A 25,592-nucleotide genomic window follows, 5' to 3' on the forward strand; every position below is an offset into this window, starting at 1 on the left:
TCGATCACACTTTCACCGGACAACGAACCACTAATAACGCATGTTGTACATATTATCCTACTTATATTATAAATGCGAAAGTTTGTGTGTGTGTGTGTGTTTGTTACTTCTTCACGCTAAAACGGCTGAGCGCATTTGGATGAAATTTGGTACGTAGATAGCTGGACGCCTGGAATAACACATAGGTAATTTTTATTCCGATATTCCCACGGGATACGGATAAAATTTTGAAATTTCAACCGCTGGTTTAGAGTCATGAAATGTACAGTTGTTTAATACAACCTTAATGAAGACCACAATATAAATTTTGGGAATTCCCAGGGAATTTTGTAAATCCAGGAATTTCAATTGTAACTATCAGATCGAATAGTGTTACGCGTGCGAAGCCGCGGCTAAACTCTAGTATGTAATATTTTACCGGGTGGCTGTTAGCTTCGAGCGTCATCTCTATGCTTTAGCTAGTTAACAGAAAACAGGCGATACGTCTGGTTGCGTCAACATACACCAATACACTGGCATCGGCATGGATGACCGCTCTTTTTACGCTGGCGGTGTCAGACGCTGTGCGAGACTGCGATGTATCCGACGAAATTTTCTCACTGGACAAGAGTCCGATGCATGTACACTGCGAGTTCGGTAAAATGGTCACTTGCTCAGTGAAAATGCGGTCTAATGCGTCCAAAGTCACGACTAAGTTCTCTCCTCGTCGCGACGGCCTTAACGCATTGTGGAGAATTTTGAATTCGTGCAGCATGCTCGTCATAGGATCGCGGTGGAAGGTTTTAAGTGAGTCAGCTTGGTTCTCGTTACTGGGCGCCGTAGTAGATGAGCGGGCAGTACTCTATGAGCGCCTGCAACGCGCGGATCTCGCAGGCGAGGTCGGTGACCGCGGGGGGCGTGGCCACCAGCGTGGGCGCGAACACCGTGCTCAGGTTGTGAGCGCCCATCTTGTTCACCGCCGCCATTTGGGTCACCCTGACAATACACATACAAAATCAAACTGATTGTTTTTTTTTACATTAAACTGATCGTGAATGACCCCTATTTCAACTGGTGTAAAGTGCAGATGAGGCCAAAGCTTTATAATATGCTATGTAGTGTTATAAAAAAAAGCTATAACTAGCACATATGAATGTTTAATAAGGTTTTGTTAAAAATTACGTTTTTAATTCTGTCGAGTGCAATGTGGACTTGTCTAACCCTTCCAAAATATCTACTACAGACACTTATTCCGACGTAATAAGGCCGTGGTAACATATTTTGGAGTGGTTCGAACATTCATACATATTTTTTTGCACTTGACTGTACAAGCTTTTTTGCAGATTGTACTTTTCTTGATTGTACTTGCATTGTCATCTAAACTACATTCCGCATCAAATGTCAAGTTGATGCCATTAACCACTGAGGAGTTAACTCTGCGGAGACGATCCTGGCCGAACACCAAGATGTCACTACTAGATATTGTATTGTCACCAGATTTACATAAGTATGCCAAATATCAAGTCAATCCGACCACTGGAAGTGGTTCAAATTTTAAATTTGACCTATACTAACAGGGTAAAGTTTAAAAGAAGCGCTGGCAGTTAAGGGCGCTAAGGGGGGGGGGCGTTCCGCCCCGGGCGGCACTATTCCATAATAAATAATACTGAATAATATCTAGATAATAATATAATTTCACAATTTTGTGGCACCTACGATTCGGGCTGATTAGAATGAGCCCAAAATTATCTATTACTTACACTGTGACGAAATCGGGGAATCCCCTTTCTACAATAATGAAATCGTAGTTTTTTGAAACCTAAACAAGAGGGCCGCAATTTTTTTTTCCGCCCAGGGCGTCTGATGCCCACGCTACGTCACTGCTTTGTGGACTACTTACAGAATAAACATTTTTTTTACCTGTATAGATGTTGCACCATATACTGCAGGCAGTTGTAGTGCGCCTTAGGAAGTAATTCCAGGCATTCTCGCAGCAGAGACACCTGATCAGAGGGCGTCTTGAGTTCTGAAACGTTTAAATCGCACTAATATAATAAATGCGAAAGTTTGTTAGTGTGTATGTTTGTTATTACTTCTCGCTAAAACGGATTTGGGTGAAATTTTGTATGGTATTCACAGTCACCAGCGTTAACATCTGACACAAAAAAAGCTTGCACAACTGTATTTCTAGGGCCAATAACAATGAAAGACTGATTCGGTTCTTTGCCTTTTTGCAGAAATATTATTCCCAAATGTATCATTTGCCAAACTAACTCAGAAACCATATTATTTTCGGAACTTTCATAAAACAAACCTAACCTAACATACTGTGTTCTATAAAACTTCGAGAAGATATAGGTACTGAGAATAAAATTTGGTTTCGGAAAAAATTTAGAGTCGGGAAATAAAACAGTCGGCAAATGAAACAATCGGAAAAAAAACCTGGGAAAAGGCAGGATACCGACTATTTGTAGTACCTACAGTCAAGTGCAAAAATAAGTATCTAATCGAAACACTAAAAAAATGTTACTACGCCTACTGCGTCGGAATAAGGGTTTGTGTACCGTAAACTCAGGTTTCTATAGTCCCAGCGTTCATCAATAGCCCAAACGCACTCTTTAACATTTCGAAAAATTACGGAACTACTAACGTGCTCTAGGAGGTTCATCGTGCATTTTCTATTGGATAAGACTGCGATGAACCTCCTAGATGACGTTAGCAGTTCCGTTATTGTTCGAAATGTTAAAAAGTCCGTTTCGACTATTGATGAACGCTGGGACTATAGAAACCTGAGTTTACACGGTACTTATTTTTGAAACTTTGGATAAGTTCATATTTTTACATTTGACTGTACCTAGCGTATTTAAATTTGCGTGTACTGGAAAAGGGTTAAAAAGAAGCCGTTACTCACGCGAGGCCTGCACGAACTTGGGATGCAGGTCGTAGGTGACCAGAGGCACGGGCAGCAGCCGCAGGTACAGCTTGAGAGTTCCGGCCACCACGTTGATGTTGCTGAACTGGCTCAGGTCGGTCGCTTCGCCGTCTAATTATAATTATAATAATAATATGCAACGAGATGAACGGGTCACTCACTCAATTGGGTAGTTTCATGGGGGAAAAGAATGGGGGAATTGCAAAAAGTGATGACTTTTCCTATTGGACCAATACGAAAATCAAGGTAAACAAATCAGCTATTTCAATAGAACTCAAACTCACAACATTTATTGACATAAAAAACACACTACATCACAACAAAAACACAGTAAAAACATAAATAGAAGAAGAGAGAAAAATTAGAGACAAGTAAACCTCAGCACCTCACCATCACCAGCCTCAATGAATCCCAATGATTTTTTTTCCCAATTTCGTATTGGTGCCATGGAAAGAAAGAAAGAAAGAAAGAAAAGTTTATTTTGGCTCCAAAAAGTACCACCTAAAACTAAGACTAGAACTAGCACTAAAACTATGTTACTAGGTGACACGGCAGGATACTAAAAAGGGTCTCCACTCAGCATGTGTTCCGCACATTATGTGCAGTAACGCTGTTTTCTGTGGAGCCCAAACGTTAAATAAACATGTATGCATGAGCCAGTTCCTTTGCCCCAGTCAGACGGAGAAAAGTTATTCAGTATGACCGTCTTCGTCCCTTTTTGCTATTCCTGATAACCTTTTAAAATCATCGTGTATAATTAAATATTATTTTAGTTCGACAGTTGATAATATTCTGATTATGTAGATATTCGACATGTATTTTTAAACAAATAAAAACCGGCCAAAGAGCGTGTCGAACATGCCCAAGATAGGGTTCTGTAGCCATTACGAAAAAACAAGTAATATTTTTTTAGGGATTTCGTATTGTGTAGTGTACGGAATCTTCCAACTTTAGGTATATTTTATACCTTAGGCTTATTTACTCTAACTATTTTACTAATATTTTTCAATCAATTGTATCTATCCGTTTATAATTTTCCTCGTAAATTTGATAATATACTTACTACCATTTCTGTTTTTTTTTTTAATTCCATTTATCAGTTAAGATTTAGAGGGAGGAGGGGACGCTCGATTTTAATGAAAATTTGAACTTTAAAGTTGAATATTAAATATAATGACCCGATAACTCACGTCTTAAATCGAGTTTAGCTCGACATGTTTCGGGCTAATCCGTAGCCCTTCGTCTTCGAGCAACGCGACTCAGCGGCTGCTGCAACACGCGCACTGCGCGCCGCGCTCTGCTCGCGCGACTACCGACGAAACTGACACGGCACACAACTACCCGCGTTTTCATCATCATTACAACTGTCAATGTAGGGTAGCACACAACACTAACAATATCGCTCTGTAAAGGTACGTTCACACACACCGATGACGCAGCACGAGTATTTAACACCGTTTTCCAACTCGGAGTACCGTCCAACCACTATCCCGGTTGAAATTCGGCCGACGACTAATCTCGATGGCTTCACGCACTTTCCGCGGAATGAAATATTTCTCTCTCGCAAGTACAGATACCTTATCAAATCTGATATAGTGCGTCGAATCCGAGTTCATTGAGTGCTCGGCCACAGCAGACCCCTTGTCGTCCTGTTTCCTCATACTGCGTATGTGCTCCGATACCCTTGTGGAAAACGTTTCGTCCAGTCTCTCCAATATAGCTCTTGCCACAGGCACAGGGAATCATATATACCCGGGGCCACTCAGGGGCTCCTTATCCTTCGCGAACGTACCAACTGTCTGAGCTGCATATGAGGACGGAAAATCAACTTGATGCTATATCTTCGGCGTAACAAGTGTCCGATTTTATCCGTCACCCCTTTTATAAACGGTAAATATACCGGAACCCTCTCAGCTCCACCGGTCTTTGACGAGTCGACACGTTCACCACACGGTTGCACTGCCTCAGTTGTACCCATTGCTTTCCAAAACCCGTCTCACGTGACTCAGTTCACGATCACAAATACACGAAGATATAGCATCAAGTCGATTTTCCGTCCTCATATGCAGCTCAGACAGTTGGTACGTTCGCCGAAGGATAAGGAGCCCCTGAGTGGCCCCGGGGTATATATGATTCCCTGTGCCTGTGGCAAGAGCTATATTGGAGAGACTGGACGAACGTTTCCACAAGGGTATCGGAGCACATACGCAGTATGAGGAAAACAGGACGACAAGGGGTCTGCTGTGGCCAGCACTCAATGAACTCGGATTCGACGCACTATATCAGATTTGATAAGGTATCTGTACTTGCGAGAGAGAAATATTTCATTCCGCGGAAAGTGCGTGAAGCCATCGAGATTAGTCGTCGGCCGAATTTCAACCGGGATAGTGGTTGGACGGTACCTCGAGTTGGAAAACGGTGTTAAATACTCGTGCTGCGTCATCTGTGTGTGAACGTACCTTTACAGAGCGATATTGTTAGTGTTGTGTGCTACCCTACATTTGACAGTTGTAATGATGATGAAAACGCGGGTAGTTGTGTGCCGTGTCAGTTTCGTCGGGTAGTCGCGCGAGCAGAGCGGCGGCGCGCAGTGCGCGTGTTGCAGCAGCCGCTGAGTCGCGTTGCTCCGAAGACGAAGGGCTACGGATTAGCCCGAAACATGTCGAGCTAAACTCGATTTAAGACGTGAGTTATCCGGGTCATTATATTTAATATGAGTGAGTCTCACGTAGTTTCATGTTTAAAGTTGAATATTTCGCAAACAGATCACTGAATCGAAAAATTATGCTGGCAACCCCGCAATAGTTTATAAGACCTATCCAACGATACCCCACCCACACAATAGCAGTGGCGTGCCAAAGAGTAGTATAATATACGGGGAAAGAGAGCCCTCTCTCGTCTCATTCATGCAGACTGTTTTGAAGCGCCGTCTGCATTTCCTAACTAGTACCATTGATGTATATATCCATCCATACGTATAGCTATTAATAGTCACAGGTATTCTTTTACTTTACTGATTTGCTTCCCAGCTCAAACCACATAAAAACTAAAAACAGGGCTGCAAAGAGAGTGAGACCGCTTGAATTCAGTCTTCTTAAGTTTAAACCAGCCTCAATTTTCCGTTTGCAGCACTGTCTTTACTTTTATGTGGACGATGTGCACGAGTTTCGATTGCAACGTAGCCATCTTGTTCCTTGTTGAGCGCGAATAGACGCCTGGCCTGACATAGAGGGTTGCTACACAAAAAATATTGTAACGACTGAGCGGATGCAATTATGTGACTTTTATATTAGAAATTACAATACGATTGTCAATTTCGAAAATAAAGTTCATTTTTGCGGTAATTATCAACGACAAAATATTTTTTAATAAATAAAATTTTGTGATCTCAAGCTTTCAGTGACATCTATCTGAAACAAACGACAACAATCTTTTTTATTTTAAGTTAGATAAAGGAGATGCGGCGCTATCGACATGAATTAGTACGGTATAGGCGACTGTCCCCCCCCTGGGCGTGCCTAGGGTATCAGACTATGGCAAGCCGAGAGATATAATTTAGTATTTTTTATAATTTAATGTACCTACATCCATCTTGTTGCCGTAAACTTCAATCTTCAGTTTGGACGAGCTTGCTTACCAAAGCGCACTGAAGGCATGCTATTACTAGATAGAATTTTGCAGACATACACTTGGAGTCCACACAGGGACAATTTGGTCCGTTTCCAAACTCATTCTCTCCCACAGGCACTGCACTTTACACCGCACTAGAACCAGAATACCTAAGCACTTATTTATTTTTGAAATGATTGCATCAAATCACAACGCTACGCTACGGCCCACGGTTCGAAATAAACAATCATGAAGTTAGTTAGAAGTTATTCATATCGCCCCCGCACTCGCGTCGCGTTCCAAACCAAACCAGATTCAAAAATGCAAAGAAAGTGCTACATATGCAGCTATACATAGATATTTGCAAAACTAACGTTTTCCTAAGTATGAAGAGAGCGTTTGGAAGCCCCGTAAAAGCCCACAAGAGCGAGCGAGATGTCATGCTATTTACAATGTACGCCACTATTGCCGCGTAGACTCGCCGCGCCGCCGCCGGTCGCAATCAGCGCCACTAGCCTTGCCGCGGATTAAGCAATTTTTAGTATTTTACGTAAAATAAAGCGCGCTAAATTATTAAAGTGATTTTATTAGAACTTTTTTTCTCGTTTGGTTGGACGTTGTTCGGTTTATAAGGCAAGCCCGGCTTTTGGGCTTCTATGTAAGGATCGCCAATTCGCCACTGCACAATAGGGACAACACACTTTGAAAAAAAAATACACCCCCACTCTACGTCTATGGGATTTTTTTTTGTTTTATTTTACCACTTTGTCGGCGTAACTGATATGTATATTTATGCCAAATTACAACTTTCTAGTCCTAACGGTCTCTAAGCTTCGCCGCGGACAGACACACAAGGCGAAACTATAAGTGTTCTTAGTTGACTACGGAACCCTAAAAATGGCAAAGCTGAAGCGCATCAAAGTTCGGGAGTGGGTGCTAAAGGATTTCGTATTGTGTACGGAATCGTCCAAGTTTACGTATATTTTATATCTTAGGCAGGCTGCTATTTATTCTTAAACTACTAATAATTCTCAAGCAATCTTAGCCGTTATAAATCTGGGCGACAAAATGACTTTTTATGCTCTAGTGCATAAGTCAAGCATTTAACCCACATAGTGAAACTCAAGCATTAAACCCATTTTCCCCCCGATGTGTCTATCCACCCTCGCCGTACCGGCTCGGGTGGCTATATGGACGCCTCAGCTAAAATGGCTCGTTTTATGCTCTGGTTGTACAATCTACTATTTTACTTTTATCCATTTTGAAGTCAAAAACATAAAATGACATGAAAATCGAAATACCTTTGTCAAAAGCCATTTTCAAAGCCTCTATCTCATCAGCGAACCCAGACACTCTGTATATGCCTTCCGAGTCCATTCCTCTTGCCTCTATTTCATTGACACACTTCCGAACGACGAACGGGAGCGTGCTGGAGTGGGCATTGAGCAAGGTCGTGAGGTCTATGCCGAATACACCTCGGAGCTTCTTCAAATCTGGCACGCAGTGGTTGGGTACGCGCTCTGAGCATTTTGAATGCGCTATGAAACCGCAGTCTGACAACAATAGAAAATGTTAAAACTATGCCAATATTGCTTAGATTTTTTTTACATAAAATCGCTTATCTATAGAAGTACTCTTGGTTTTTGGTTTATTATAGGAGACCAAGTGGTTATGATATGAATGAATGTTTAAACAGTTATTTTTATATTCAAATATATTTTTATTGAAAAGAAATGCAAGCATTTTTTGATGATTGTACTAGGAATGTCGCATATAAGAAGGGAAAATTTCAGCTCAATCAACACCTGGAACTGGTTGAAAAATAGTTTGCAAATTTTTAAACCACTTACAAATATATAATCTTATAAAACCAAAGTTAAATCAAAGCTTGTAAAAAATAATCAACCAATTGAACATCTTTGAAATTCAATTCTTAGACAAATTGTCATGCTATAATTGTTCCAATCATTTATTTAACTTTTGACAGCTCGAGTACTAATTGAAATAGTGATGCCCTGATGCGTTACTGATTCGATTTCTTTTAACAATCGATTTTATTAATGAAGAAGTTCTAATCAATTTAACACATTCATATTTTATTTTTGCTCAACATTTTGCATTGTTTTATAAACATTCACATGTGTTTTAAGTTACTTTATCTTACATATTAAAATAAACCATTTATGTTAAGTTAATATGGTTTATCACTTCCGACGGTAATTTAGTAATTTTGACAATTATGAAGCAGCAAAACTGGACGCGGCAGGGACGCCAGTTTGTTGTCACTCACAACGAGACGCCCGTGGTAGGTATAATTAAAAATAGTATTAAAGTGCCTATTTTAGTTGTTTTAACTTTTTAATCCCTAAAGGCATATTAATGTATTTATTATTTTTAAATAATTTTGATATAAAATATAATCACAATAATTTTAAATGTATCTTTTATTTATAAAATCGATTTACTTCAAAACGGTTTTTATAGTCTATAGTCATTCATTACAAATGGGAAATCACTAAGTGGGCGGTACCCGTCCATGAAGTACAGTATTCTCTGTAGTACATTGTACAGAAAATTATTGTAAAACTTCATGTACGTGGTCTGTCAAAAGCTTCTCTCACTCAGTTTAAGTCTTAAAGGTTGACTGCTTCAGATCCCAATGGTTATTGAATGTGTTTATTTATTTCTTTTTGTACAACAACGGGTTTACATATATACATAGTCTAAGTTGTGTTTGTCCAATGTTAATTTACAATCCCCATGCAGGAACTTACTCAGTTAAGTAATTATCATTACCTTCACACTTCACCCCTTGAGCAGTGAACCCCCATAGAAAGTTTGCGCACAGTTCACACCAGTTCAGCCCTTTAAATGTGTGAATCTTAAAGCTATGGGATTTGGTGTACTTGATGAGCAGAGGGTTATCTTCGAACGATGGAGTGAGGTCGAAGCTTGGCCTCTTTTCAAACTCTAAAGTATTGGATTCTTCAGTCTTAACTATTGGAGTTGGTCTGGTGACTCTGAAAAAGTTACACAGGAGCTACAAAATTGGGAAAATTGAGAATTGTATGTATTAGTGATGTAACGAATATTTCGCATTATTTTTCCATATTCGCATTCGCATTCGCAAAATTTCTGCCAATGTTTTGCAAATATGAATATCAGAAAAAATACAATTATTAGATAATAGTTGGGTAATAAAATCAAAATACATTAATTTCTTTTGTTTTTATGCAACAAATAATAAATTAACCTCATTATCACATTATCAGTCTTCACTTAATCATTTGGTATTATTTATTTATTTACTTTGTGATACATTTGTATATACTCGGATATAACAAAATACAAACGGAACACACTTCATTTGAATGAGACTGCCATAGACAATTGGCGCCAGAACAAAAATTGAATATTCGCATTCACATTCGTGAATGTCGGTAGCAGATATTCACATTCGCATTTGTTTATGTTCATAAAATGACTTTTGTTACATCACTAGTATGTATACAAACTAGAGATGCACCCTTTACAGATTCTACTGGTTACAAAAGTTTGGATGGTGATGCGGGGTTAAAAAGAAAAACCGGCCAAGAGCGTGTCGGTCACGCCCAAAATAGGGTTCCGTAGCCATTACGAAAAAATTAAGTAATATTTTACTAAGGATTTCGTATATATATTATATTATTATACGGCATCTTCCAAGTTTAGGTATATTTTATACCTTTAGGCTGCTATTTACTCATAAACTACTAATAATTCTCAAACAAACTTGGCCGCTATAGTTTTCCTTGAAAGTTTGATATACTTACTACCATCCTGAATTTTTTCATTGTTTTCCACCCACCGGTTTAGATTTAGAGGGGGGGGGGACGCTCGATTTTAATGAAAATTTGCACTTTAAAGTTGAATATTTCGGACATCACTGAATCGAAAAATTGTTTTAGCAAACCCCTAATGGTTTTAAAAGACCTATCCAACGATACACCACACGATAGGGTTCAATTTTTTTAAGATGAGCTTATTCTAAAAGGGCATAACTCCAAACTACGACACAATAGATCCATTACTTTTGTCTAGTCTCTTAAAAAAAGATCACGTAAATCTGACGTAGACGTTGCATAGAGACAATATCAAAATTATGACAGCTCCTTTTTCTGGTGATAAAGGCAAAGGAAACATATCTATTCTGTTGTAGTGTTGGCAAATTCAGACATATTTTTTCAATTTTTTGTATTTTTTTAATATGGAGAAATCAATTATAATAATATTTTCCCATGTTCAGGAGGCAAAACTCTTTCGATTCCTGTAGTAATTAACAGATGTTAAAAAAATGAAATCTTGTCAATTGTACCATTTTGGCAGCATAGTTTACTTATATATCCGTGCAAAATTACAGCTTTCTAGCATTGATAGTCCCTGAGCAAAGACGCGGACAGACAGACAGACAGGCAGACAGACAGACATGGTGAAACTATAAGGGTTCCGTTTTAGCCATTTTGGCTCCAGAACCCTAAAAAGGGTTAAATTTTAAATGTTACTCACTGCTGCTTTTGTGACAAAGTGTTCAGCTTCCTTCTATTTAATGTAACATAAGGGCTTTCAGTGTAACTGGTCCGCGAGTTGATCATCTCCAGGATATGCCGAGCTCGCAGCTCCATGTGCGTTGTGATGAGCCCATCAGCCACCAAGTCATAGATACTGTCATATCTCTTGTCCTTGATGTAGTGAGTGCCATCATAATATAATTTATAATGGTGGATTTTGTCATTAAACCTATGTGAGAAGAAAAGTTGGGATAATTTGCTGTTTTACATTGTATGTTTTGATTTTGTTAATCCGAAGTGACTTACCTCCACGTTAAAGTATAAAATTCATTAAACTCATTCCCTTTTCTAATAAGAAATGCCCCGTTCGGTTCATTTTCTAAGCGTAAAGTAGCTTCTTTGTGACCCATGATGCCATGGTATTCTTTCCCGTAAAACTCAGGTTTATCCGTACAGTTGTCGCAAATTATACAGTACGGCTTAGGTGCTTCTAATTGGATACGGTATACTGTGAAATAAATGTGTACGCAATGAGTAATTGCATAGTTACAAAGCACCTTTCACGTAAAGATCGATATGAGCACCAAACACTTACACTCAGGTTTCCAAATATTTCTAAGGTTTTCCATAGTCAATATTTATTTAAGCTCTCGCCTGGGATTTGTTTCATCAGTTTATCTTTTATGCGTCAAGGTGTAACGGAAATTTAACGCGGAAATGAGTTAAATAGAAAACGTAAACAAATCGGCTTCTGACAGACTTGACTTGACTGACACTGACGTGACGTTCCGACCGTTCCGTTCCGTCCGATAACGTTTACGAAGTTAGCTATGTTGATTTGAAGGACACAACGAAATGAGAAAATAACAATTTCTTCTGTGCCTGGAAGCTGAACACTATTTCATAACGTAATTCGTCACATAATAAACTCAGGATTGTGTTTCTGGTTGTCTTCTGCTAAGAGCTTTTATTGAACTGTTAGGGGCTGTTTCACCAACAAATAGAGACGGCATCACACCTAACCGCCAGTTAACACTAATCAATGGATGGTGAAACAGGCCCTTAATGTAACAATAGAGTAACATCAGTTTGATCTGCTTTAACTTTAGTTCACAAACAATGAGTTTCAACTCGAGGTTTTTTGAGTTTTTTTTTCTAGTATGGTGTATTTTGCCATTTTTTTGGCCACCATCCCTCTACTTATCCTCTTTAGTCTTGTTTTTGTGAGTCAGTCACTGTTAACCAATTTGGCTTGATAATGTATTAAATTTAAATAAACTGCACCTCACCAATATAGCTCTGAAAGTGTTCACTATTATGGCGATTTTCCACCGGCGAGGCGAGACGAGACGAGAATTGAAATTTGTATGCATTTTCGCGCGCCCGCCGCGAGCCGCCGCGGGCGCCGCCATACAAATTTCAATTCTCGTCTCGCCTCGCCGTTGGAAAATCACCTTTACTGTAGCATAATACTAAATCGTCACCCGGTAGAAGGTATCTGCGACATGGAATCATCAAAATAATCTCGACGTGCGCGCATTTTTCTCATTTACCATGCACCACCAGCAAAACACACAAAGTTACGTTTACCCTGATAAGCACGTACGCATATATAAGTATTTACGAGTAAATAAATATAGATTGTAGTTGAAATAAATTTAAACAGACGTGCAATAATAAATTTCGACTTAACATCCGACAAGTATGCGGGCTATCCCTGAGACTATCATATTTATCTTCTCATTTTATGTTTTAATTGTTCATTCAGACCAGAACAAGGTTAGCAAGTTTGGAGGTTTGTGATAGTAATATTTCCACTGTTTGTATAATCAGCTTGGAAAATCGCTAAAGGTCTGCTAATATTTCATTTTGCTTGAGAATAGGAGCTGTTTGTTAGGTCCGTTTATCAGTAGCTGGTAGTATGTTTCTACATACTACGTGAGGAGGTTTCAATAGGGATCTTCACGGTAAAATAAAGGTTAGCCAGGGGAGAAATGCTAATACCAAAGGCATAAGAATAATTGGACAAAAAGTATAAGAATAATTGAAATTCTAACCTTAAAAATACCTCTGAAATTTACGTCATTAAAATATTTAAAAAAACTTTATTTTTTTTTAGCCCATGTTATAGAGAATTGCCGCGCGCGACACATCTCAATACTTTTACAAATTGAGGTTAAGAAACGCTGACCTAATGACATTATTTTATTAGTTAGCTAGTGGAATGACGGTAAACAAGAGCTAAATATTGTTATGATGATGAATCGATAAGATTTGAAAGGAGCTGATAAGGGATTCGGATCCGCTTGAGGATCTGACTTTTGAATCTTCAGATCCGGATTTGTTTACCCATCTCTACAACACACTACTATTTTAGCACGAGGTGCGTTGTGAGCAGTGCCGGTGTTAGCACTTCCAGCGCCCTGGCCGAGATTTCCACGTGGCCCCAACTTGGGAATTTTCTAGTAGCTACCTAAGTATAGGCTTCGCTCAATGAGCGAGAGGATAAAAGGGGGCAAGGCGCCCCTTTAAGTCTGGCGCCCTGGGCGGTGCCGCCGCTATTGGTTGTGAGTACTGTTAGCCATTTGGCTTGAAACTGTGAATTTAATAAAGCTGCAATGTGCCTCACCTTGGAGCTCAATAAAAGCGTTCGGTATGTAGGTAGTTAAACAACTAAATAGTTGCCCGGTAGAAAGGCGCTTGGGGGCGCCATAATGAACTTGTCTGGTTATTGACGCATTAGTAGATTTTGATTTTGTTCAAACATACAATTTATCTATTAAGTACCTATAGTGCGATTTGACTAGGCATACAACTTACCAGAAAGTATGTTGGTGGTAATACGAGGAATAAGGGGTCAAATTGACAAAGTCGAAAGCTTTTGTCATACATATCCATGTATGAAGCTGATGATGGTACCTATACGTTTATCTACATGTTATTTTTACATAGGTAGGTGTGTTTGCTTAGTCCTTTCTGTTCTTCAGGGAAATGATTATTCATTAAAGAAAAGTTATAGATACGGTTGTAAACTACCTTTTCAATTATTTTTGAAAATGTAGGGATTAGTGCCACATCGTCTAAAAGTATGCGGGCCAACCTTGAGACTATTATTTATTTTCTCATTAATTACGTTTAATTGTTCAGATCAGTACTAGGTTAGCAAGATATTTCCTCTGTTTTTATAAGCAGCTTGCAAAATCGCTAAAGATCTTGCTAATATTTGATTTTACTCGAGAAAAGGAGTTGTTGTTAGGCCCGTTTATCAGTAGCCGCTGATGTAACAAGTACATTACTGTGTGGGAGGAGGTTGCAATAGGGATCACTCTTCAGGTAAATTAAATGTTAGCCTGGAGACCGATGTTTTTTTAATATATAAGAGGAGGAAAACGAGCACGCGGGTCACCTGATGGAAAGAAATCACCGCCGCCCATGGACACCTGCCAACACGAGCGGTGTAACAGGTGCGTTGCCAGCTCCTTGAGAGACTGATAGGTTCATTTTTTAAAGATCTCCAAGCTGTAAGTCTGAAGGAATTTAGAGATCTCTCCAGACAAATGTTACGCCTGCGAACTGAAGTCATAAGAGACACAATTGGGAGTTGTCTTTATGCATTCTAGCGGCCAAACTTCGATGGCACGATGCAAAACGTGAGGGACGTCCCCGTGCTAGATAGTTTCCTCTATTTTTGAAGACTAGGTGGCGCTAGCACTACTATAGCAGTTTTTGAGTTTTTCAATCTAGCATGCTGTAGTTTCGATGGGACTGTTGCGATGATTAAAAAAACCGAAACATGTTATTGACTTAATTAATATCTACATATGGGTTCTTTCACGCAATCAATCATGGCGCACGCTTTATAAAGTGAATAACCTAACCAACAAAAAGTTGGAAAACCCCGACTTTGTCACTGCAAAGTTCAATATCTCTAAAACGGCTGAACCAATTTTGATGAAACATGTCTAAAAAGCATTGCTCGAAAATATTCTTTCAAGTAAAAAAAACCGCATTTAAATCGGTCCACCCGCTTAAGAGCTACGGTGCCACAGACAGACAGACACACACACACACACACACAGACACACATAGCGGTCAAACTTATAACACTCTTTTTGCGTCGGGGGTTAATAAAATTACATTTATCACCAATCTTATTAAATGGATTGGAACAACAGAGACGTGGTTTTTAAACAACACAACTTGTTTTTTATGAATTAAATTCGGGCTTTGTTCTGCGTACCTTGATTTTAACGAAGCTTGATATTTCAGTACAAACAAAAACCGAATTTAATTTACAATACAACTTGTTTTTTTTTTCATAACTGATCCTTATCTACTAATAGGTTATGGGCACAGTAAGAAAGTTTTATCTATGATATAAGTGTCCTTTTTATTATGTATCTGATGTCAGTGATATACGAAAAATAACAAGTATTATTGAATTTAAATATCTGTTTACTCAAATGTAAAAATATGTAAAAATTCATTGTTTAAATAAATATACCTTTGAAAATATGGCATCAACAATTTTGACTGTTTAATTACATTTTTGTAAACCACAAAGTTATTTTTTAAAGTATTTTTTTTATACAATAACCATTATCCACGGCAAAATGCGTTAATCGTGAGAAACTCATCCTTTGTGGCAAAATCACGATTTCTAGTGTTATACAAATAAAATGGATTTATTATTAGTATGAAACGTGCCATTGTTGTATAGTATAGGCACTACTGTGCTAGAATAAAATAACAAGAATGAAAGAAATCTTCCTGTTAGTTTGCTTGTTTTGTTACCTTTTCACGACGAAACAGATTTCTCGTTGGGATCTACAGAGAATGCTCTTACTTAGCCCAGAGATTTCCGAATGGTGCCCCCGCGGCGCCCTAGGGTGCCATGGTAAAGTGCTTACTCATGGGCACCGCGAGGGGCGCCCGCTAACCTGGAAACTTAGATAATCTGGTGGAAATTGAGTTGTTAAGGCGCCAAGACACTGCTAGTTATTTGTACCCTATTTCAAATAAGCTAGTCTCTTTCTAGCTGCAAGGACGCCGTGACGTAATACTAAGCCTTTAGGTGCGACGTAGACTGGGAAAGTTTGGGAACCTCTGACTTACCTAGCCTATTCTCAAAAGCCATAAGAGTAGGTACTTAAAAAACATTGTTCCCAAGGTAAAAAATTCAACAGCTGTAGATTCTTAATTATTTGATGTTGTAGGTAAGTACCTAAGTCTACCTACTTCTTACAGTCGAGTTCATAAATTTGTGAGCAAAAATTTTATCAAAAATATCTGAACACGTTTCTACGCCAAAACAATAGAGTCGTGTTCAGTTATTTTTGATAAAAAATTTCACAAGTTTATTTACTCGACTGTTCATATTGGCTTCGCAGCCAATCCTTCATTACTTTTTAGAGATAAACAAGCAGCTCCATCGAGACTTGGCTAGTTTTTTACAGAATGTTTTTGGTGGGATATTCTTTTTCGGGAAAGACTTACGTGTAAAAGTGGGACGGAATTTGCTCGCGATGTTCGGACTTGCGCTAATAAAAATACCTTAGTTTTCGGAACTATGAACGCACATCAACGTCTCAATGCCACCAGAAAACATTCAGATATTTAAGTAGGCACTCTTCTGTCACACGGAAACGCTAAGGACAGATAAAACTCTGCAGGAGGCATTCGCTAAGGTTGTCGGGACTTATGTTAGTTAATGAAATTCAGTGATAAAAATGAACTGCAAAGCATATAAAAGGTAAGCGTACCAGTCCTCATTCAGTATCACTTGCGCCGGCATTTGAACTAATTAACAAATATTAAAATTAAACACTTTTTAAAATAATGTGTTTCGTCAAATTTGTTTTGGTTTTGATCGTGAACGTTTTTGTTCTTAGTGGTGGGTGGGTGATCAACGAGGTTGATTTTCCGAGTCTTCAGGGTAAAGGACTGGACCCGGAAGACGGGAATGATGTGGAAGAATTCAACGAATTAAGATTCAGTTTGATTTATCCGGGTTAGTCGATCATTTTATAATTTTAACGAAGATTTTAACCCACTTCAAAAAAGGATGAGGTTTTCAGTTAGTCGGATGTTTTTAGGATATCATATTCTTAAATGAAAAAAAAACTGGCCACGTGCGAGTCGGCCATGCGTTCGAGGGTTCCGTGAAAAATTATAGGTACCTACCTCTATGAACATTCATTGTACCATTGCGCCTAAGCGAAATGTACGCAGTGTCGGGCCATTTTACATTGGATACTGACGGACAGATATAAAAAATAATATTTTCAAATTTTTCTTATTGGTTCTGTTGAGAGCTACATTCATAAAAAAAAGAAACTATAGGAATATAACTACGGAGTACTTAGTTGAAAACAAGTCTAAAATAAATATATGTAAAATGCGTGCATCATAAGAAAAAGGTACCAATCTTAATATCTTTTAGGCACGAAATGGTGCGGCGCTGGCAACGTGGCCGACAGCTACGACGACTTGGGCTCTTCCCGGGAGACCGACAAGTGCTGTCGCGCGCACGACTTCTGCCCCGACGTGATCTCCGCTGGCGAGACCAAATATGGACTCACTAACAGCGCATTCTACTCGCGGTGAGTTTGCCACGCAGTGTAAAGACTGTCCACGATAAAATCCGGGCATGCCTGATCTGGTGTATCTTTAGCACTTTTTTTAAGTAATTAGTGGTTATGAAACTACATAATAAAAATATAATCATAATAAAAAGTTAGGGCGTTTGTAAGTTTTAGCTTTATGTATTAGACTGTGCTTAAATTATTTTATACAGCGTCTTCTGACGGTCTTTTCTAGGTTTTTATGTAAAGTTTATATATATATTTGTTTAATTGGACAATCACTTTATAGCTTATAACATTGTCTTTTCACGACAGCTAATATTTATCGAATTGACTTCAGATTGAGGTAGTTTGGAAGTGTTTTACCTTTGGTGAATTTGCCTTTTTGACAGAAAAATGCCTCCCATATAAAACTACTTTTAGTGTTGGATTAGAAAGTTTTTCCTGGTATACCGAGAAATGCTGTCTGTCACGTACACGACCTCTGCCGTCTGCCTCTGTTTCGAATGGTGTAAGTTAGATCTTTACCATTCACCATGTTTTTGATCATTAGAAGCTGTGAATGCGACGAGGAATTCCGCCGCTGTCTGCGCACCGCCAGCACTAAGACTATACGCAAAAATATGGCTAGGGCGTTTGTAAGTTTTAGCTTTATGTATTAGACTGTGCTTAAATTATTTTATACAGCGTCTTCTGACGGTCTTTTCTAGGTTTTTATGTAAAGTTTATATATATATTTGTTTTAATTGGACAATCCACTTTATAGCTTATAACATTGTCTTTTCACGACAGCTAATATTTATCGAATTGACTTCAGATTGAGGTAGTTTGGAAGTGTTTTACCTTTGGTGAATTTGCCTTTTTGAAAGAAAAATGCCTCCCATATAAAACTACTTTTAGTGCTTGGATTAGAAAGTTTTTCCTGGTATACCGAGAAATGCTGTCTGTCACGTACACGACCTCTGCCGTCTGCCTCTGTTTCGAATGGCATCCCAAGGAGCCCAACGTTGTGGGATCTTTACCATTCACCATGTTTTTGATCATCAGACTTAGCTGTGAATGCGACGAGGAATTCCGCCGCTGTCTGCGCACCGCCAGCACTAAGACTGCGAAGCAGATCGGCACCATCTACTTCAACGCGCTCCGGACGCAATGCTTCCGGGAAGACTACCCGGTGGTGGGCTGCAAGAGACGCGGCGGGTATTACTTACTTAACTATCCTAATTTGTAGAGGTGAGACGTACAGTCAAGTGCCAAAATATGTATACGAAGCACTCTGAATTATGTCGGAATAAGAGTCTCTGGTACATATTTTTGAAGGGTGAGATAAGAACATATTTTTGCACTCGACTGTGATAGGCCAAATGCGTAACAAGTCTTCTGAGTACGTGTCGACAAAAAAACTTGATCCAGAAACTACGTCCATGAGTACGCTATTCAATAGGTAAAATACGTATTTTCGCATTTTTAAATGTTAGTTTTTGTTCGTTAGTCTGGTTACCGCCTGGTATCATGTATACATAATATAATAAATAGTATATAGTTGTATTGCTCTGAGGATGGACTCGGGTTGAGTTCGAAATACATCAGCGTAGTGTGGTGGTGGTGATAGTTGGGTTAGTGTGATTTGTGTGTGTTCTTCCAGTGTGGAGATGAAGGAGCTGCATGAACACACAATTGTTGTTTCGATTTAGCTATCATGGTCGTGGGTGAGCAAAAGTAATTGTTATAAGTTCATTGATATGGACATTGGTAAGCGCCTGATTCAATTTAATGTTGGTAGCGTTCCGTTGGTAGTCACAAGAAAGCGTGATGTTGTTTGTTTTTACTAGGTACTTACCTACATATAAAACATTTTCTTGTTTTACCAGGTGGTTAAACAGCAAGTGCTTGGAGCCCGAGTTTGACACGAGCGGCGCGCGCGTATTCCAGTGGTTTGATGTGCCTAACTATTAGTAGGTACGGTCAAGGAGTTTAATTCATTGGCCACCATGGAACCATTTCACAGTAAACGTTATAGTGACATCTCATTAATTAGCAAGGAAAGTCGTTATTACTTTTCCTTTGAAAAGGTTCCATGGTGGCCTATGTATTAAATTGACTGTACATTAGTTTTCATTATACTTACCTTATGTACCTATATGTATGAAGTTATTTATTGTATATATTTAGGTGATTAAATAAATATAAGAAACTTAGATAATAATAATGTTTACTTACTATATTTCGTCACTGTCACTTAAGTGGAAACTCGTCGACTCGTGTATACTTCCCATCCTCACCTACCTACCCAGTAGGTAGGTATCATCATGCTGTCCCTCTCGCTCTCGTATTAAATAGCATAAGTGTCAGAGGGACCGCACGACACGAACTTGGAGTTTAGAGTTTCGTAGTAGCCCTGCTGTAGGGGTCGCAGTTCTAACCTAAACTAACCTACTTTTCTACCTGCGGTTCGTTTCTGTAGAGTCACAGTTCTAACCTAACCTAACTTACTTTTCTGGTACCGTTTCGTCACTGTTGGGGTCTCAGTTCTAATCTAATCTACTTTTCTGGCTCGCAAGTCGCTGTTTGCCAACAAGTGCTCTGTAATGGCATTTAATATTATGGATTTTAATATTATTACTCGTAAGGTTTATGCCTTACTATATTAGTACAAACATATTAGGGATTTAGAAATGAAATGAAATGAAAATGTATTTATTCCAATAGCCAGAGCAAACATGCAAGAAGGTTAGAGACCTCCTAGTAGGTATGTGAAGATACCTGTGACAGGAGATCCCGCTCTTTTAGAATAAAATGTAATTATAATGACATGACTAATAACAGTAAGTAACTATAGATAATTTACTTATAATTATATAAAACAATCACATAGAGTATTAGGACATGTGATATTATGGCTTATGATTATTAGGACATAAGATCATTATGGCAAATGATCATTATGACAAAAGTATGATATGTCAAAAGTGTTTATGGCAAAAGTGTTATGGCATTTGACTTTAGGACAAACGAATTATGGATTACGAAAGAGACCCCTTTAATAGGTATGCCCCGTATGAGAGAGTCCCGCATACCCTCTGGTCTGGTGCCTTTCCACACCATAAATAAGGTTATCCTACTCTGCAGAAATCTTAGAACTATCAAAGTAAACATGGTTAAAAACAATTAGGTAAACAATAGTTATTTGTGCAACAAGAGACCAAAGTTGTTTTTTGTTGCGAGTGTTGATTTTGAATCCCGAATAAGCGAAGGATGCTATAATTGAATCACGAGCGTTAGCGAGTGATTCTAGGTTAGAATCCTGAGAGCAGCCAGGGATTCAAACACACGAGATGAAAAAAAACTTTGGTCTCGTGTGACACATACAATTTTTCACCTCAGCAGCGAGAACATAATTTAATTGTAACATTAGAATAAAACCACATACATATACCTACCTGTTAACAAAACAAACACAATTTTATAAATATAATCCGATTACTAAGAAACAAATATAATAATCACATTTAAAACCCTTACTCAAAATGATACGTACAGTCGCGATTACATCTTTAAAAAGTCACCAGAAAGTTAAGAATGCCAAACAATCGGAACGAAAAAGTGTGCAGTAGGTACAATACAAATCTTATACTACATGCATTGTAATTTGAACTTAGAACTTCTTGTAAAATATGTCATACTTATTTTTTAATACTGCAAAATCATCGTTGGGTCATTAAAAAGGTTGAACAATAAACGTATAATTTATTATAAATATTATTAAAACTTTAAATATGATTTTATTAAGATTTCTATTACATAAACATAAACAGATGTTACAAATTCATTCAATTTGACAAATATTTATTCCAACTGTAGCTAGAGGTAGTATATGGAATTCTTTTATTAAAAAAAACAAGAGAAGCGGCTTTCGTGCAATGAGGTTGCATACTTTATTAAAAGATCGGGAAAATTCACATTTTGGAAATATTTCGTTGTCATGTAATTTATTAGGTATCGATATATTTTTAATATCATAAATTTAATTTAAGATTGTAATCAACACATTTGATCCTATCTCTCGCTTTTTTAGTGTTAAAGTGAAAGTGACAGATCAAAGTGAAGTTCAAAATTTGGAATTCAGTGAGTAGACCCAACACTGTACTCAGCATTTCAAAAAAAAAATTAAAAAGTTACTTTGTCTCACGGAATGAGCAAAATGCGATTTTGCTCACTGATTTATCATAGCAAAACCTGCCTGTTTGTGCTGAGGTGAAAATAAAATTACTCGTAAATTAAAACCAAATTCGCAGCATACAGTAGCTAAAAAAAAACTTTTCTGGGTACTTTTGTCTTATCCTTGCTTTTTTTTGTCATCATAAATCATTTGGGCAACCTTAGTCCCGTATTCATTTGCAGTGTGGCCAACAAACATACGCCATGCTAAGTCAAAGCAAGGCCCTTGAAGTCCAGCGGTCATACAGAGTGGATATATTGCAACATCAGCTATCTTATGTATTAAGCTTTTGGATAGACAAGCTTCTTGGTCCTGTTTGCAGGTTGTGTCGAACATGTCGTTGACATCGCAGTTGGGTCGACATTTAGGTGATTGGGCAGAGATCGCGGAGCCCAGCAGGAATGACGCCATCACAACAAGCACCAACGTCATCGTGTTCATCTTGCCTACAATACAAAACATAATTTATTGAGCAACACATAGTAAGCAATACAGAAATCAAGAACGAATTGAGATTAACGCAGCGTTTCCACCAGAGATGTGCGAGGATGTGAGGCGACGAATGTTTGTCATGAAACAATAAAAAAACCGGTCAAGAGCGTGTCGGACACGCCCAAAATAGGGTTCCGTAGCCAGTACAAAAAATTAAGTAATATTTTTCTAAGGATTTCGTATTTTATACGGAATCTTCCAAGTTTAGGTATATTTTATACCTTAGGCTGCTATTTACTCTTAAACTACTAATAATACGGTATTTGACTATTTTGTATATGTTTTATAAATTAAAACTACACAATGCCTGTTATCGAATAGAAAAACAATTTTTAAGCTACTTTTACAAATAACAAAGTTATAAAGGTTTGAAATTCAAGATTAGACAGAGAAAGACATACTGGCATGTGACGTCACACGCCAGTACCGCCATTCTTTCTGCATAGAGAAAAGCGTTTGAGAAAGAGACAGGTATAAAGATTTTTCAAAAAATCACTATTAATCCAATTTTCAACCGATTTAAATTTTCTCTTCGCTAAACACTGTCTGTTTGTCTATATTTTCATAATAATATTAAGATATGGCAAAATCAGGAGTTGTCAAATACCGTATTCTCAAGCAAACTTAGCCGTTATAGTTTTCCTTGTAAGTTTGATATACTTACTACCATTGTGATTTTTTTCAAATTTTTCCACCCACCGGTTTAGATTTTAGAGGGGGGGGAGGGGACCCACGACCCTCTGCTTGAGAGGCGATAGGTCAAACCACAAGGCCACCACGGCTTACGGCAACATTGTGCAATTCGATAAAATTTGGAAGCTATATCTATAAGTATGTTGTTTTCTGTATCGCACCATCAAACCATCAAATCCTATGGTGTGGGGTATCGTTGGTTAGGTATTTTAATAATAATAATTCATTTAATTCGAGTAACTTAGTGACTCATACATAACCCATTGGGGGGTTGCAAAGACGATTTTTTGATTTAGTGATCTATTTGCGAAATATTCAACTTTAAAGTGCAAATTTTCATTAAAGTCGAACGTCCCCTCCCTCTAAAATCTAAACTGATGGGTGGAAAATTTTGAAATAATTCAGGATGGTAAGTATATCAAATTTAAAAGGAAAATTATAACGGCTAAGATTGCTTGAGAATTATTAGCAGTTTATGAGTAAATAGCAGCCTAAGGTATAAAATATACCTAAACTTGGATGATTCCATACACAATACGAAATCATTAGAAAAATATTACTTGATTTTTTCGTAAACGGCTACGGAATCCTATCTTGGGCGTCTCAGACACACTCTTGGCCAGTTTTTTTTTATTGTTGCAACTATTTGTTGTCCAGCTGTCCGTAAAACCATGTGACAGACAAACAGACGGACATACTATAATAATAATAATAATACATATAATACTGTCACCCTCCAGATATGCTACCCTAATACAAGTCCCAAGGCGAATATGTGAGTTCACTTACCAGCTAATGCGGGTTTTGTTGCTCTATTGCTTCTTTACTGGTTAGCCATAACTGATCAAGGGATGGCGCTAAAAATATCAAAATCAAAATATCTTAAATTGGATCACAAGAGCACTTTTCAGAGGAATGAATTAGCTACTTAAGTTATTTGGGTTATATAGTATCGCAGGAGTCAGGTGACTAATGTATATGCCTCCAGTGAAAAGTAATTGCAAAGCAACTCAATGTAAAGCAACTCGGAACGGAACGTGCTCAGGACAGCGAGATTTTAAGATAATAAATTAATACAATATTTTAGACTATCGCGGTTAATTCTAAATTTATGAATTAAATACGGGTTTTGTACCTTGAGTTTAACCGTTATACCAGCATACCCGCAATTCTCCAGTCGTGATCATGGCGCATGTAACTATACGCGGTATAACTGTACGCGGAACAAACCCGAATTTAATTTAAAAAAAAACAAGCTTAAGTAAATACAGGTTGATTTAATGAAGATGTGGGGTGATTCGATTGATTGATAGATTCAAAGGTAAGTAATAATCGTGTTATAATAAGTATTATCTACTTATTTACAAAATATTGGGACACCCTTGTGAAGAGGACTAAAATCACACAGGGAAAAGTGATATTACTTTCGTTCAATTCATCCGAGACAGCTTTTGTGAATATACCCATAGAACTTGATTAACTTAGTCATATGTATGTAAAGTTAAATCATTTAAAACATAGGTACTTTTAAGGTAAAATTGATACGAGATGCGTCGTCTCGCACATATTTTGCTCCGTCATAAAGAACGTGTAAAAACACCATTATATCGTTTCAAATGAAGTTGCATTATTTTTCACTGGAGACACAGTTGGTCCGATCTCAAGATTTGTTTAGGCCCCTTACAGCTTATTAGTCCAATCGAAGGCCTGTGTCATTTGGGGAACACCAACTAGGCGGTATTTCCAATTCTTCCCGTAGATAAAAAAAAATATAATTGGTGCTTCGTGTGGTTGGTCACAGGTTTCCTTTCCGTTTATTGAACACTCAATGAGTTCTAGGAAGGTACTCAATGGCTAATTCAACGGTACTTGAACAGAGGGTCAGTGATCACTTGGCCTTAGTAAATTTGATAAATTGCAACGGGTGATCTGTGTTGAATCAGCGAAGGAACAGAGGGTCTATGAAGATTGGACAAATGTGTAACATTGGCGCAGAGATACAATAAATAAAGAAGCGGCATTTTTAGGGTTCCGTAGCCAAAATGGCAAAAACCGAATTCTATAGTTTCGCCATGTTTATCTGTCTGTCTGTCTGTCCGTCTGCGACTTTGCTCAGGGGCTATCAGTGCTAGAAAGCTGTAATTTTGCACGAATATATATGTAAACTATGCCGACAAAATAGTACATTCGAAAATTAAAAAAAAATTTTTTTAGAGTACCTCTCATAGACGTAATGTGGGGGTGATTTTTTTTTCTCATCCAATCTTGTAGTGTGGGATATCGTTGGATAGGTCTCTTAAAACCATTAGGGGGTTGCTAAAACGATTTTTCGATTCAGTGATTAGTTTGCAAATTATTCAACTTTAAAGTGCAAATTTTCATTAAAATCGAGCGTCCCCCCCCCTCTAAAATGTAAACCGGTGGGTGAAAAATTTTGAAAAAATTTCAGGATGGTAGTAAGTATATCAAACTTACAAGGAAAACTATAACGGTTAAGTTTTCTTGAAAATTATTAGTAGTTTAAGAGTAAATAGCAG

At 38.0% G+C, this 25,592-nt stretch overlaps 2 protein-coding genes across 2 annotated transcripts; one reads left to right on the plus strand and one right to left on the minus strand.

The window, feature by feature from the left end:
• Positions 1 to 804: 804 nt before the first annotated feature.
• LOC141430796 (beta-chimaerin-like) lies at positions 805 to 11,820 on the minus strand. The gene is made up of 8 exons (XM_074091651.1): positions 11,663 to 11,820; positions 11,374 to 11,575; positions 11,066 to 11,296; positions 9,317 to 9,540; positions 7,822 to 8,073; positions 2,891 to 3,022; positions 1,900 to 2,005; positions 805 to 975 (listed from the first exon to the last, which is right to left on the minus strand). The coding sequence occupies exons 1-8, from the start codon at positions 11,694 to 11,696 to the stop codon at positions 807 to 809; spliced, it is 1,350 nt and encodes a 449-aa protein (XP_073947752.1). The 5' UTR covers positions 11,697 to 11,820; the 3' UTR covers positions 805 to 806.
• Positions 11,821 to 16,854: 5,034 nt separating this feature from the next.
• LOC141430798 (phospholipase A2-like) lies at positions 16,855 to 19,845 on the plus strand. The gene is made up of 4 exons (XM_074091653.1): positions 16,855 to 17,077; positions 17,510 to 17,669; positions 18,699 to 18,851; positions 19,523 to 19,845. Exons 1-4 carry the CDS (start codon positions 16,906 to 16,908, stop codon positions 19,605 to 19,607), a joined length of 570 nt encoding a protein of 189 aa, XP_073947754.1. The 5' UTR covers positions 16,855 to 16,905; the 3' UTR covers positions 19,608 to 19,845.
• Positions 19,846 to 25,592: the final 5,747 nt, after the last annotated feature.

Source organism: Choristoneura fumiferana, chromosome 9 (genome assembly GCF_025370935.1).
Source record: "Choristoneura fumiferana chromosome 9, NRCan_CFum_1, whole genome shotgun sequence".
NCBI lineage: Eukaryota > Metazoa > Arthropoda > Insecta > Lepidoptera > Tortricidae > Choristoneura > Choristoneura fumiferana.

Bases quoted from the DNA above. Each gene is read 5' to 3' on its own strand.
- LOC141430796 (XM_074091651.1), bottom strand. From the start codon at position 11,696: ATGGAAAACCTTAGAAATATTTGGAAACCTGAGT. The intron at 2,006-2,890 runs GTGAGTAACGGC...TAAACGTTTCAG, and splicing joins CAAGTTCGTGCAGGCCTCGC to AACTCAAGACGCCCTCTGAT. The intron at 976-1,899 runs GTAAAAAAAATG...GTGTATTGTCAG, and splicing joins ATGGTGCAACATCTATACAG to GGTGACCCAAATGGCGGCGG.
- LOC141430798 (XM_074091653.1), top strand. From the start codon at position 16,906: ATGTGTTTCGTCAAATTTGTTTTGGTTTTGATCGTGAACGTTTTTGTT. The intron at 17,078-17,509 runs GTTAGTCGATCA...AATATCTTTTAG, and splicing joins ATTCAGTTTGATTTATCCGG to GCACGAAATGGTGCGGCGCT. The intron at 17,670-18,698 runs GTGAGTTTGCCA...TTTGATCATCAG, and splicing joins AACAGCGCATTCTACTCGCG to ACTTAGCTGTGAATGCGACG.